Here is a 13,097-nt window from a genome sequence, read left to right on the forward strand (position 1 = left end):
GGGTGGGGGAGGAGGAGGGGAATCAGCAGCTTGTCAAGTTTTGTCACCAATTGAAAGTTCAGCTTCTTGTTTTCTCATTTTTTGTTGATGGTTGCTAGGTGAAGAGTTTGCTGTTCTCCGATGATGATAGGATTCTTGAGAAAAATGACCAAACCCCAGTCACTATTGCAGACTTCGGGGTGCAGGCTTTGGTCAGCTTGGGTGATCCATTTTTATTTTCTTGAATTCTTTATCATCTTGGTTGATTAGTTGACTTAAAAGTGAGATCAGTTTTCAACAATATTTTGTAAAATTGGAAGGAGAATAGACAACAAGCATGTTGGAGGTCTAATTTGTCTCACCACATAGTTTTTCCTCTAGTAAGAATGTTTTTCAACCTATTTATAGTTCTTGAGTTGCTTCCTGCCTCATACAGTAAATACGGTAGGATGCATTGATACGGTAAGATGAAGGTGGCAGGATGAGTATTATTTCGTGAGTCAACTTCCGTACATTGCTGCAATTGATTTCTCTTCATGACATGCATTTTTCTTGTTACACGAAGATGTACCTAATGAACTATCAGATAATATAAGAATGGTCAATCATGACAGACATTGTTTTGTTTCCCTTCTGACACCCTTGATTATCCTCTTAGCACAGAGCTGAATCGTTTCTTTTACTCTATCACTTCCTTCTCTGATAGAGATGAACAGACTCTTCCCGTCCATTCCTTTGGTGGCTGAAGAGGACTCATCATTCTTGCGGTCAACTAATCTAGTAGGAGCAGTAGTTGATGTGGTCGCGAATAAAGCAACTTTTAGAGACGAAGTAACAGAAGATAGTGTCTTGAAAGCAATTGACAGAGGGGGCAAGGATGCTTATAATTTTGGGCCTAACCCAGCCACGTACTGGGTAAGTTGAGATCGACTCTAGAGTAGTATTCACTAATTTTCGCAGATAAACTCTATACAATCTTTAAAACCTTTACATTAAGAAGGAATTTCTGAGAAAGGAAATAATAGATTTTCCAATTCCACTTTGGGGGATACACCTTTTGTCATGCACCTTTCATAAAATTTCATGGTCCTGGTACAGGTGCTGGATCCCATTGATGGGACGCGAGGGTTTGTTAAAGGTGTTGAAGCTCTCTATGTGGTATGTCTTTAATCTATTTTTCTCTTATTTTTCTTTGTTTCTTGCCGTCTTTTGTTTTCTCTTTTCTTCTTTCTAACTAACATAAAAGAAAGAAGGGAAGATTGTCACTAGTCTAGGTATTCTAATTATAAAATACCATTAGGGGTCGTTTAGTAGCTAGTAAAGAGGTAGCTTATCGATGTATTGATTTGTGTGTAAGTTATACAACGTTTGATAGTTAGTTAGGATATAAGTTATTCATGTATAAAATTAATACAACGTCTGGTTTGCAATTTAGAAATCTGCAAACTAATATAGGTATAAGTTATGAGGGAATTGATGTATTATCTTATGCGGGATAGAAGATGGAATAGCTAATACCTACATAACTAATACTTGCTTAACTTATACCCACGTAAGTGCATAACTAATACCTGCATAATTCTAATCAGTTGCTTAGTGCCCAAGCTAACCATCTCGGAGGAACTTCAGTAAAGAGAACAACTAACATGTGGGGTTGTTTTCCATGACTATGCCCAAAGATAGCAAGTAAGAGTTGCATAATTGATTGGTTTTAGAGTGCAAATACAGATGCTAAATAAACTCTCTCTGACTTCTCACCACATAAGTAACCTCCAGAGTACAAATGAAAGCTTCTTTTGTGAAGGTTTTCATGTGTCAAACAGGTCTTCTTGGTAACGAAGCATGAGAAGAATGCCCTCCTTATAGGGAGCTTTTATTCCAAATTTGCCTCCATGGTCATGAATTACCCAGTTGACCACCAGCTTTTAGAGACGAGTAGCAGGATTTAACTGTGAAGCATCCCTTATTAGGAGCTTTCTAATACATCATATCCTGACAATGAGCTAAACTTGAAAGGATTCCAAGACTTTCAAAAATTCAGCAAGTCTGCCCATCTCCCAATCATTCAAATGTCTTCTGAAATTGAAATTCCATCCATCTTGCCCTGTATTAGTGAGCAAAGTGGTGTCAGATAACAAAATTAGTCCTAATAAATTAGGGAACTGCTCTTTCAAGCCTCTACTAACGGGAGAGCCTCCATCTCAAAGTCCTCTCGGTGCTAAGTAAATCCCAACGAAAAATACATAATCAATGGACCATAGCTAATCCAGTTACTACTATGGAAAGCAATCTTCCTGCCATCACCCACTTTGAAACCAATATCCCTCAAAAAAAACTCGACCATAAAGCTCTAATAATTTTCCAAATCCCCAACCCATAAGGAGCAGGCACCACCTTTGAATATCAATGTCCTTTAGAGACAGTTTTTCATCAGTTGCCTATTTCCATAAGACATGTTGTTCTGAACTAAATCACCACAGCCATTTCATCATTAAACTGTTGTTAAGTTGCCTCAGGTTTCTAATGCCCAGACCACTCTCTTTCTTGCTAGCAGTCTGTCACGCCCCAAGACTGAGGCGGGACGTGATTGGCACCTGATCTAACTCCCCATCTGGTGAACCCTGTACCAAATTGTCTGGCCATGGAGCATCACTGAATCTGAATTAGGTACTATTTTTTTTATAACCTTGGTGTCCCAGAATTAGGTACTGATTTTTCCTAGTTCATTACCCACAAAAGGCTACTTTTCACTTAACAGGGAATAATCCTGAAAGATGCAGATTATTTACTGGTATTATCCTTTTCACCTTAAGGTTTTGATGTATTCTGGTATAGCTCAACTATTTCCAGCAGCTTACTAATTTTCAATGAAATTACTCTATAGTATGGGTGGTATTAGTTCCATTGCTTTCAATAATTTCTCCCTACTCATCAAAAGGGCAAGAATTCATATCAATTGGTGAAGGATGGGAGGAATGATGTTATAAGGGTGAAACCTTTATTTTGGAATTACAGTGGACAGCGTGGTGTGGTTAATCTCAAGCTTCACTCGTATCAGACTTCTCTTTTTGTCTCTCTCATCCTCTTTGGTTTCGTTCCTTTTTTTCTTCCTGACAACACGTTTCAGGTTAAAGTAATCAATGTTTCTCCACAAAGAAGTCTTCGTAACCAAAGAGTCTCCGACATTATTTACATAGCTTTCCATCATAGCATGTTCTTTAGGATTTGTGAACTGATTGAATTGAGATTATACCTCTTGCCATTTCTTCAATTTATTTGGTTAGGTTTTGTTGTTAGGTGGCTTTGGCTCTTGTGGTTGAAGGACAGATTGTCTTGGGAGTTATGGGGTGCCCTAACTGGGATGAAGACTACTTTGTTAATTGTGTCACCGGGGTCCAAGAAACTGGAAACAATTTCTCCAGATCAGGGATGATTATGGTTTCTCACGTGGGTTGTGGAACGTGGAAACGAAGGTTATCGGACATGTTAACCATTGAGTTGTCTCAAAGTTGGACAAGATGCTTTGTCGATGGATGCCAAGTACTTAAGGAGGCACGTTTTTGTACTCCAGAAAGTCAAAAGTGGGAATCTTTTCCTCTATCATCCTCATTTAATGCAAAAACAGACTCTGAAAAAATAGGGAACGGAGACATCCTTCTTGTTCCTGCATGCTGTGGAAGGTGATGTCTTCTTGTCAAAGATAATTCTCAGGCATTATTTTAGCAAGATTGGTGCTTAGATGTGTGATGAACATTGTCTCTTGCCTACAATTGACATTTAAGTAATGTTTTCAAACTAGATAGACCTCTGAAAATGTGGATGCATTTTGAAATAGGAGTAGACAATCAAATGAATTGTGATACTAATCTCATTAGAAAAAAAAGGGTTAGATAAATGTGGAGCTGAGGAAGAAAATTACTATAGCTGAATGAACCTATCAAAGCATTTTCAATTTGAATGCTGGTCACAAGCACACTTAAAGTAGTCAAACGTGTGATAAAACTGGTTTTACATCATGTTGGAAACCTATTTGTGGTTTCTGATATGATTTGAGCTGATGATATACTCTGAGCATAATTCAACACTCTATTATCACGGATCTTATACATACAAATGCAGTGAATATCTTAATAATTGTACCTTTGTACAAGGAATTGTATTTGTTCATGATCATCAAATTGTCTGAACCACAGATGGGAAGGGTAACATCTGGGAGAATATTCACCACCACCTGATTTTATCCTTCGATCTTTGTATTTCTCTGTTTCAGGAACTTAGAAAAAAAACTTTTTCCTTGGTTTCAGGATTTCTTATTTGTGCCTGTAACTGTTAAGCTTTCTTTCTTCACCAAAATTGCTGCAACTATAGAGATATTAGTGCTGGTAGGCATCTTCCAGATAGTTGTTTCATTGTGTACAATGGGTTTTCTTCAAAGTTCGTGTTTTACTTAGAATAATATTCTGGAGGAGGGGGAGTCTATTGCGTTTTGCAATTTCTGACTTAACAATGTGATATTTTGGTGCCTGCTATTCTTCAATGTCAGTCCATCATATCTGAAACTATTTGAGTAAAGTCCATCATACCTGAAACTATTTGACCAGGATATTGGTTACATTAGTTGTCTTCAAGTTACTTATATAGCATCAGATTCTTGTTATACTTGAAAAAGCTCACAATCCACAGTTCGTTACTTGACCTCTGTGACCACACATTATTTCTGTTATTGATCTCCATCTAAGATGATTATATTTGTCATTTATCTGTTTGATTAGTTTTGTGAAGCACCACCAAACACCAGCACACCATTTTTCTATGAAGGAAATTTGTTTGTTTTAGCAATATTTTGTTATTTGCTGTATGTGGAATATCATCATCTAATTCATTTTCGACAGAGGTTCGTGAATTACTTCCATTAGAGATTGAGGGACACTATTTTACATTACCTCTGGACAGAATCACGACAGTCACATTCTGTATATTTTTCTGTGATGCTCCAAATTAGACTCCATTGGATGAATTGTTCAGTTGTGAATTTACCATAATGTTTTTTGACTCTCCTTTTAGGGTTAGAAACTAGTTATGTTGTCACGTTTTTTTTATGGGTTTTGCACATTCTTTTAATGCAAGTTTCTTCTGCTCCGCAGTTTGTGCAAATATATGATGGTGGCTTCTGGTAGAGCATCAGTTTTTCTTCTTCGTGCAACAACCAGAAAAGTTATGAAGGTAATTTTTTAATCTCACACATTACAGATAACTGCAGTCAAGTGAACTTGTGCCTCATGCCATTAAAGTCGTAGGCTTGTGATCCTTTAGTGGAGCCCCTTGTTGTTAAGATGTTTTATGGTGCTAGCACAAGTTTTACCCTGGTTAATTTTCTACAAACAATAAGAGTTAAATTGTATGTTTACTGTATGTCTGAGTTGGCTAGGAGTCTTTCAACCTTGTTAGAGATTTACGCACGAGTAAAAATAAGAGACTTCTGGTAGTAGAGAAACTGATGTTATAAATATTGGATTGAGATGGGTCATATGGAGCGCCATGGAAAGTACTGATTCTTATAGCCATCCCCAACTAGCTTGAGCTTGAGCCTTCGTTGTTGTAATAAAGAGTAACTAGTGCAGACTTTCTTGAGATAACTAGTGGAGTTACATTGGTAATGCTACACATTTCCATGAACAAGAGGAAAATAGGATACTGCAAACTTTCTTGAGATTATGAGAAAGGCATACTAATTTGGGTTTATAGTCTGTGGTCCAAACTATTTGCAGAAACGAGCCTTTTGAGGTTTTCATTACAACTTCATAACAAGCAATATATATATTTTACAGATTGTTAAAAATGCATTTATGCTATCACATTTGAATAACAATTTACTTCAATTTTTGGCTCCAGAGAGCAAAATTAAACGAAAATAATTTCATGGAAATTTGATAATTTTGTCGTAAAGTTGTTTTTTTCTTCCTTTGTTGGTTACTTCAAGTTGACTGGATTTACTCAACTATCCATCTACTGACACCACTAGATCTATGTGTTAGCATATTCTTTCTTTTGGGTGTTCAATATTCTGATATGAACATATGACTCCACTGAAGAAAATCTCTGGCTATGCCCCTGCTTGGGACCATGCTGTTGGAATCATATGTGTTCATGAAGCTGGGGGAAAGGTATGTGTCTCTCTATTGGTATTCCTTTTCTGTTGTGAGTGTCTATGCGTCTCTCTGAAGGTATTCTTTTCTGCATACGCATTAATCTTAAGTTATCTGCTTATAACTTCCATTTATAACCAGTTCTTGGGAGAAAACAAACAGCTGGTAATTGGTATAACTACCTTTGGATTTGTATAACTCAAGATGTAGGCATCAATCTTCTTTTTCTTTTGGCCACTTCTAATGCAGGTTCATATCAAGGTCTAATGGATATATTTGAGAACTTGAAAATTGGTTGGGAGGAGAAATCTTTCATACCACAGAGCATAATTCCTGCGGTTTGCCTTAAAAGAAAACAGAGTTTCCCAAATTATTAAGGCCCATAAATCCTTAATCCTTTGGAGATACTTATTTTTATATTTGATAGACATTGAATATTCCTATTAAGATAGAAGTATGAGTAACAAGACAGGTTACATTATCTTTCTCATGGTGATGTAATCATGAACATTTGGCTTAAAACATCTGTGAACTGCAAGGAAGGGTCTTCATATTTCTGCCTGATACTCTTTGTGATAAGGAAAATGGAAGTGAAGTGACTAAGCGAGGGAAATCTTTTGAGCACTTTTGATTTCATTGCTTGATTCTTGTCGTTGTAAAGATTTTTTATTTATCCTTTTCCTTTCTGATTAAGGGAAAATGTGTATACTACATCAATTAACATGAATCTCTGTTTGGCAGCATTCTTTCATTCATAAAAATAAGCAAGTCTAACTTGCTATTAAGCCTATTATCCTAGTTATTCAGCATGCTTGCAAATATTTTTCAGGTGACTGACTGGGAAGGAAGTTCAATTGATTTTGCAGCAGATCAAGTTGCACGGAGAACTATATTTCCGTCTGGTGGCTTTCTTGTGACGAATCATTGTTTACATAATGAGATACTTGGACTCATCTCTTCAAATTCATCAATCAATTGATGGCTCAGGTGTTCTGGTGACAAATACCTCATATTCTTTTTGTAATCTGTATTTTCTTCCACCAAGCCATACAACAGTATTTATTTTTAAAACCCTGATATCCAGGCCATTGAACAGTATATTGCCATTGTTTCTTAGCATATATACTTGTATTCTTTGGGCCTCAATTGGCTTACTCTTCCACTTAAACATCCTTCAAGTAAGGGATCTTCATGGAGAATGATTTATTTATCATCTAGTAATATACACCCTCCGTCCACTTTAAATTGTCATGTTGCGCTTTTCGAAAGTCAATTTGACTGATTTTCAAAGTTAAATTAGATTACATTAATTCGATATTTTAAACAAAAAATTTAGATATTCAAAAACTATATGAAAAGTACTATAAATTGCAATTTTTTGCATATCAATATGATGAAAAAATACATTTTAAAATGTTAGTCAAAGTTCCTATAGTTTGACTCTAAAAATAGAAACCATGACAAACAATAGTGGACGGAGGGAGTATCACTTCAGAAGTGGGCTGTCATCTTGTAACACAAGCATTGCTACTCATTTTTATCCATAACGATCCGAAAATGCCATTTTTTTTTTCTATTTTGTAAATGACAATAAAAGATCTTTTTCTCAACAAACAACATTGTCCATTGTCATTTTAAAAATCTGCGCAACATAATGCAGCGTGTTATTAAGAAATTTTGGCCTCTCTCGTTACGAGCATATTGAAGATACTTAAACTTGAAACCAAGCATCTAATTTCTACACATAATTAACGTGGCATCTTTTTAAGTTATCTTTGATGTTGTAAGGTGCAATGACTTTTATGCAGCTGATACGTCCCTGTTTATCGTCTTATCTTTTATTAAGACACTAATTTAAATAAAATAAGGGGCATTAATGGCAGAGCATGTTAATGGTGTTCGAATCAGCTTTCGCTAATTTCAAAATATATATATAATGATGAGAATGCATGAGCGTGCATTTCTAGGCTCAGAGTTTTCTCCAAATTTAAAGTTCTGCTATTAATTAGAGTCAAATCCCTAAAATATTTATATTTATACCATGATAAAATAATTATTTGCACTTTTGGCCCTGGCCAATTAGACCCAATCCTTGTGACAATATTAAATTTCCCCATTTTTTGTCCTTCATGAGACAACAACACTGTTTGTGGTTCGTGTTTCTTGCATTGAAAGCGCCCTAAATATTACTTATTATTATTATTATTATTATTATTATTATGGACTACTAGTCACAATGTGCCATCAACTTATTGGCTCTTTCGATGGAAATTCTACTTATGATCATTTTATAATATTTATCATATATAATTCATAGGATCATTCCAGAATTGTCAACTGTTCTTTGAAGTTATCCACGTATACCCAATTAAAATGGTACTAAGAAACTGGTAAATTAAGCATTTAGAGGGCCCTATTACTTAGAAAGATCTCGAATTTTCATGAATGCCAGTTGTAGTCCTTAAAAAATTATTTAATTAATAATTCAAAGTTCTAAGCATCCCAATATAGTATTATTCACCAATTATGTGCTCTCATCTACATAGATTATGTGGTTATTGAGTAAAATATTATGTGCATGGCTCTGCTTAAAATATTTCTGTCACTCTATTGGTACAACACACATATCTGGCTTAAATAATAAGCTACTTCCTCCGTCCTATTTTATTCGATACTGTTTGACTTGACATGATCATATTTAAGAAAAGGAAGAAAGACTTTTGAAATTTGAGATAAAAAACAATCCTGAATATCTATGTGGTTGTAAATCATTATTAAAGTTAAATTGTTTTGATAATACACACAGAATAATGCTCCACAGAAAAAGAAAAAGAAACCATATTTCAAATTTGATGGTAAATTCTGCGTAAAATGCATACGTTTGCTGGTCAATTTAAAATGTAGACAATAAATGTATTTTTGGCCAACACTAACTTTTGGACAAGTAGTTAATGATCCAAGTATTAATTTATGTGAGCATTTGTTAAATTTATTTTACAATCTACTCTATTATATACGTGGACACATTTGAGTGTGTGTGAGATTATGCATTCGTTAATTAATTAAGTGCTACTAATTGTACTTATTTGCATAATCAACAATCTAGACTTAATTTTATAATTCAAAAATCCTTTGATGACACCAAAACCTGCGACATTAGCCTAAAATTGTGCCTATTGTAATGTGATTAATAAAATATTAGTAGGTTGTTAATATGATCTACTTGGTTAATTCTATATATTACATATTTTTCAATTTCTAATTCTATGAAGTATTTCCTTTATTTACTTACAAATTCCACTTTAATAGCAATAAATTGCCACCAACAAGGATTGTGGTGGAGTGGTAAGTACTCCTTCATCCTTAACCAAGAGGTCTCGGGTTCGAGCCCTTGGGTACGGAGTCGCCTTTGTTACGAAGCACTTTACCCCCAATGTGGGACTTTCCGGCGCGAATCCAGATTTAGTCGAGCTCCAATGTGGGTACCGGACACCGGATGGGAAATTAAAAAAAATGCCTATTTTCTTCTCTAAAATTACCAACTCATGAGAATAGCGTAAACACTGAAAACAAGCAAGCGAAAGGAGCAAGAGCGCTTTTGAGTAACAATTCCGCTTATAACGAGTTTAACATAACTCAATAATTTTAATTTAGATTCTACATTTGTGATTAAAAAATGATTTGATATATATAAATAATTTATTTAAAACTCAATATAATAAATTTAAAATTTTAGTTCCGACTTTATTAGTGGAGAGAGGCCGGATAGGGTTGAGTCAAAATAAACCGCTCGCATGGGAAAGGAAGGAATAGCAAATCTCAGTGCATCTATAAAATAATGTTTGGTCCAATATAATTAGTTTACCAAAGTTTATTGTAATGATTGGTTTAAATTAAGGATAAATTAATATAGAGGGATATGGAATTATGTGAGGCAGATAAAAATGGAAGAAAGGGAAGATATGTGCTGTACATATATATTAAAAAAAATATATACTCCTATATTGCATGGTCATTGAGTAAAATATTATTATATGCATGGCTCTGTTTGAAATGATAGTGTCCCTCTCTTGGTACACCATACAAATATAATGTTTTTTTTTATTTTTTATAATAAGGTGGGATTTCTTAAAATAGTAACAAAAAAGTGCCATCCACAAGCGCTTTAATTTGGTCTTGCTCCCACAAATAGCCAACAAAACCTATTAAAAAATAGATTTAATTTCGAAGAATAAGATGAAGATTATTATTGTTCAGGGTTAGTTATATATATTGAAGGGTTTGTTGGAAAAATTGAACAGCTCACCACAACATGAGACTTATTTAAACTACATTATATGGTTCACGAAAGAGTATATAATATTTGACTATATGACTCAATTATTATTATATGAAAATTTATAAATTTCTGAATCCGTCTATGCACCCCGGTAAAACAACACATCTCCATTTCTCGATAGAATCCACCTAAATAATTGGACATGTACTACCTAATTCGAGTATTTGCATGAAATTAAGCATTAGTTTGTTAAATTAACTACCAAACCTACTCTCTATAATTATCATCTGACAAGTAACTTCCTGTTTTAGTATATTCGATTTCAAAATATTTATAATTTAATTATTTTTCTTTCAAGATCGTACGATTTTCTTGAGAATATATATTACATGTATCTTGAATTGTTGAAATGGAGGTTCTTTTACAATTTGCAAGACACAAGTCATAAATAATGCTTAACTTAATAAGAAGTAATTATGATGTAACCATCTGTTAATTAAATGTCAAACTTGCTCTATAATTACTTTATATTCTGGACAAGTGGTTGCCAATTTGAGGATTATGTGTTCCTTAATTAAGTACTAATTGTACTATTCTGCACAATCAGCATTCTAAACACAATTTAATAATCTAGAAATACCTCCACGTACAACACCAAAATCTGAAGATATTACACAAAATATTGGGTTGAACACTTTCAATGTGATTAATATACACCGTTAAGTATCTCTGCTTAAGATATATTATGTATTTAAATAAGAAATATTATGCAAAGTACAGTAATTTATATATATATAAGGGATCGTTTGGTTGGTGTATTATCATAACCAATCACAACATTAAAATTTCCATAAAAATAACAAAATGATTGATGTATATACATACTGCTTAAGTTCATCTTAACTCAGTATATACAACGAAAAAAATAAATTTATGCATGAAAATTCATTAAAATCATAATAAATAATACTACTATATATGGACCTATAACTTTAAAAAAAACAATAAATTTCATTAATCATAACTAGAAATCTTAAAAATTGAACCTATAAAATTTAAATTTTGACTCTACCTCCGAAATTACTTAGTAAAGGTAGTATGTAACGCCAAACAATCCCTAAGGAGTGAGAAGGGGACACAAGCAAAGAGCTTTTTTTTTTTTTTTTGAGGGGGGGGGGGGGTGGCGGCAAAATGAACAGCTTGCATGAGAAATGAACAGCACAAATCATACTGGATATTAAAATAATATTTGACCTAAATCTTAATATAGGGGCTATATGTTATCTTATGTGAGACACAGATAAAAGAGAAAACACTATACTTTTGCACATGAGTTGTATATTTAATTTATTATGAACTTTTGAATTTCACATGAATAAATATTACCTTTCCACGTCTAAAAATAATACCATCATCATATATAGTAGGCGCCCGACTTCTTGTGACTCAAATCAAAATACTACAAATTAAATCTACAATCCTTTACAGCACACCACGTGTCCCTATCTCCACGTGTCTCGATCTTACAACTTTTGCCAAATCTCTTCTGTCCTTTTTCTTCCCATTTTTTTTTTTTTTTTGGGGGGGGGGGGGGTGGCGGCAAAATGAACAGCTTGCATGAGAAATGAACAGCACAAATCATACTGGATATTAAAATAATATTTGACCTAAATCTTAATATAGGGGCTATATGTTATCTTATGTGAGACACAGATAAAAGAGAAAACACTATACTTTTGCACATGAGTTGTATATTTAATTTATTATGAACTTTTGAATTTCACATGAATAAATATTACCTTTCCACGTCTAAAAATAATACCATCATCATATATAGTAGGCGCCCGACTTCTTGTGACTCAAATCAAAATACTACAAATTAAATCTACAATCCTTTACAGCACACCACGTGTCCCTATCTCCACGTGTCTCGATCTTACAACTTTTGCCAAATCTCTTCTGTCCTTTTTCTTCCCATTTAATAGACCTCGTCGTTTAAATATCTTATATTAATATTAATGGTGTAATATAAAAATATCGTTTCTATGAAGCTCATATGATTACACTAATTTCTTATAATAACTGGACTTACAGAATAAAAACATAATTTCAAACCAAATTTAATGATTTCTCTTGCAATGATTTATAGTTATGTTGCATTTAAAGGTGTGGTCCGTTAAATAGTTTGAGACTCATGAAGTTTCAAATTTAAATTTTGATAGAGATAAAAATACTAAATAGTTTCTTTCATATGTTTGAACCTTGGTAACAACGTTATTTGGTATATGTTGTTGATGGGATATATTAACAGATATTCATGAAATTAGTCGAGATGTTCAAAGCGCCGCTTAAGAACAAGATAGGATCAAAACAAATTAAAATTGGTATGATAACTCTAGAAGCTTTTAAAATATAATAATTCTAACAAGAAGGAGAAAGTATCGAAATTTTAAATCTATGAACTCTCACATCATAAAACGTATATATTTGTCATCTTGGCTTGTGGTCCTAACTATGAAGAGGCTAAGGGTATTGCAGGAGGACACGTATTAGGTTTCTAATTTTTTAAAAACAATTATTAATTAAAAAAATAATTATAATAGCATCACATTTATTTATAAATAATTTTGAAACAATGACGTGGTGTTGATTAATCGGATTGGATTATACATATATAATAATACTAGCCTAGA

The 13,097-nt window shown here is 33.6% G+C and overlaps 1 protein-coding gene across 1 annotated transcript in view; it reads left to right on the forward strand.

Annotated features, from left to right (window-relative positions):
• LOC102597844 (putative PAP-specific phosphatase, mitochondrial) overlaps window positions 1-7,327 on the forward strand; it is a 9,095-nt gene extending 1,768 nt beyond the window's left edge. Inside the window, exons 3-9 of the mRNA XM_015308689.1 lie at window positions 99-201; window positions 686-894; window positions 1,078-1,137; window positions 3,277-3,659; window positions 5,124-5,202; window positions 6,072-6,143; window positions 6,955-7,327. Coding sequence (XP_015164175.1) covers window positions 99-201; window positions 686-894; window positions 1,078-1,137; window positions 3,277-3,659; window positions 5,124-5,202; window positions 6,072-6,143; window positions 6,955-7,104 — 1,056 coding nt within the window. The 3' untranslated portion in view covers window positions 7,105-7,327. The remainder of the gene's footprint in view (window positions 1-98; window positions 202-685; window positions 895-1,077; window positions 1,138-3,276; window positions 3,660-5,123; window positions 5,203-6,071; window positions 6,144-6,954) is intronic.
• Window positions 7,328-13,097: the final 5,770 nt, after the last annotated feature.

The sequence above is a fragment of the Solanum tuberosum genome, unplaced genomic scaffold (genome assembly GCF_000226075.1).
Source record: "Solanum tuberosum cultivar DM 1-3 516 R44 unplaced genomic scaffold, SolTub_3.0 scf00083, whole genome shotgun sequence".
Taxonomy (NCBI): Eukaryota; Viridiplantae; Streptophyta; class Magnoliopsida; order Solanales; family Solanaceae; genus Solanum; species Solanum tuberosum.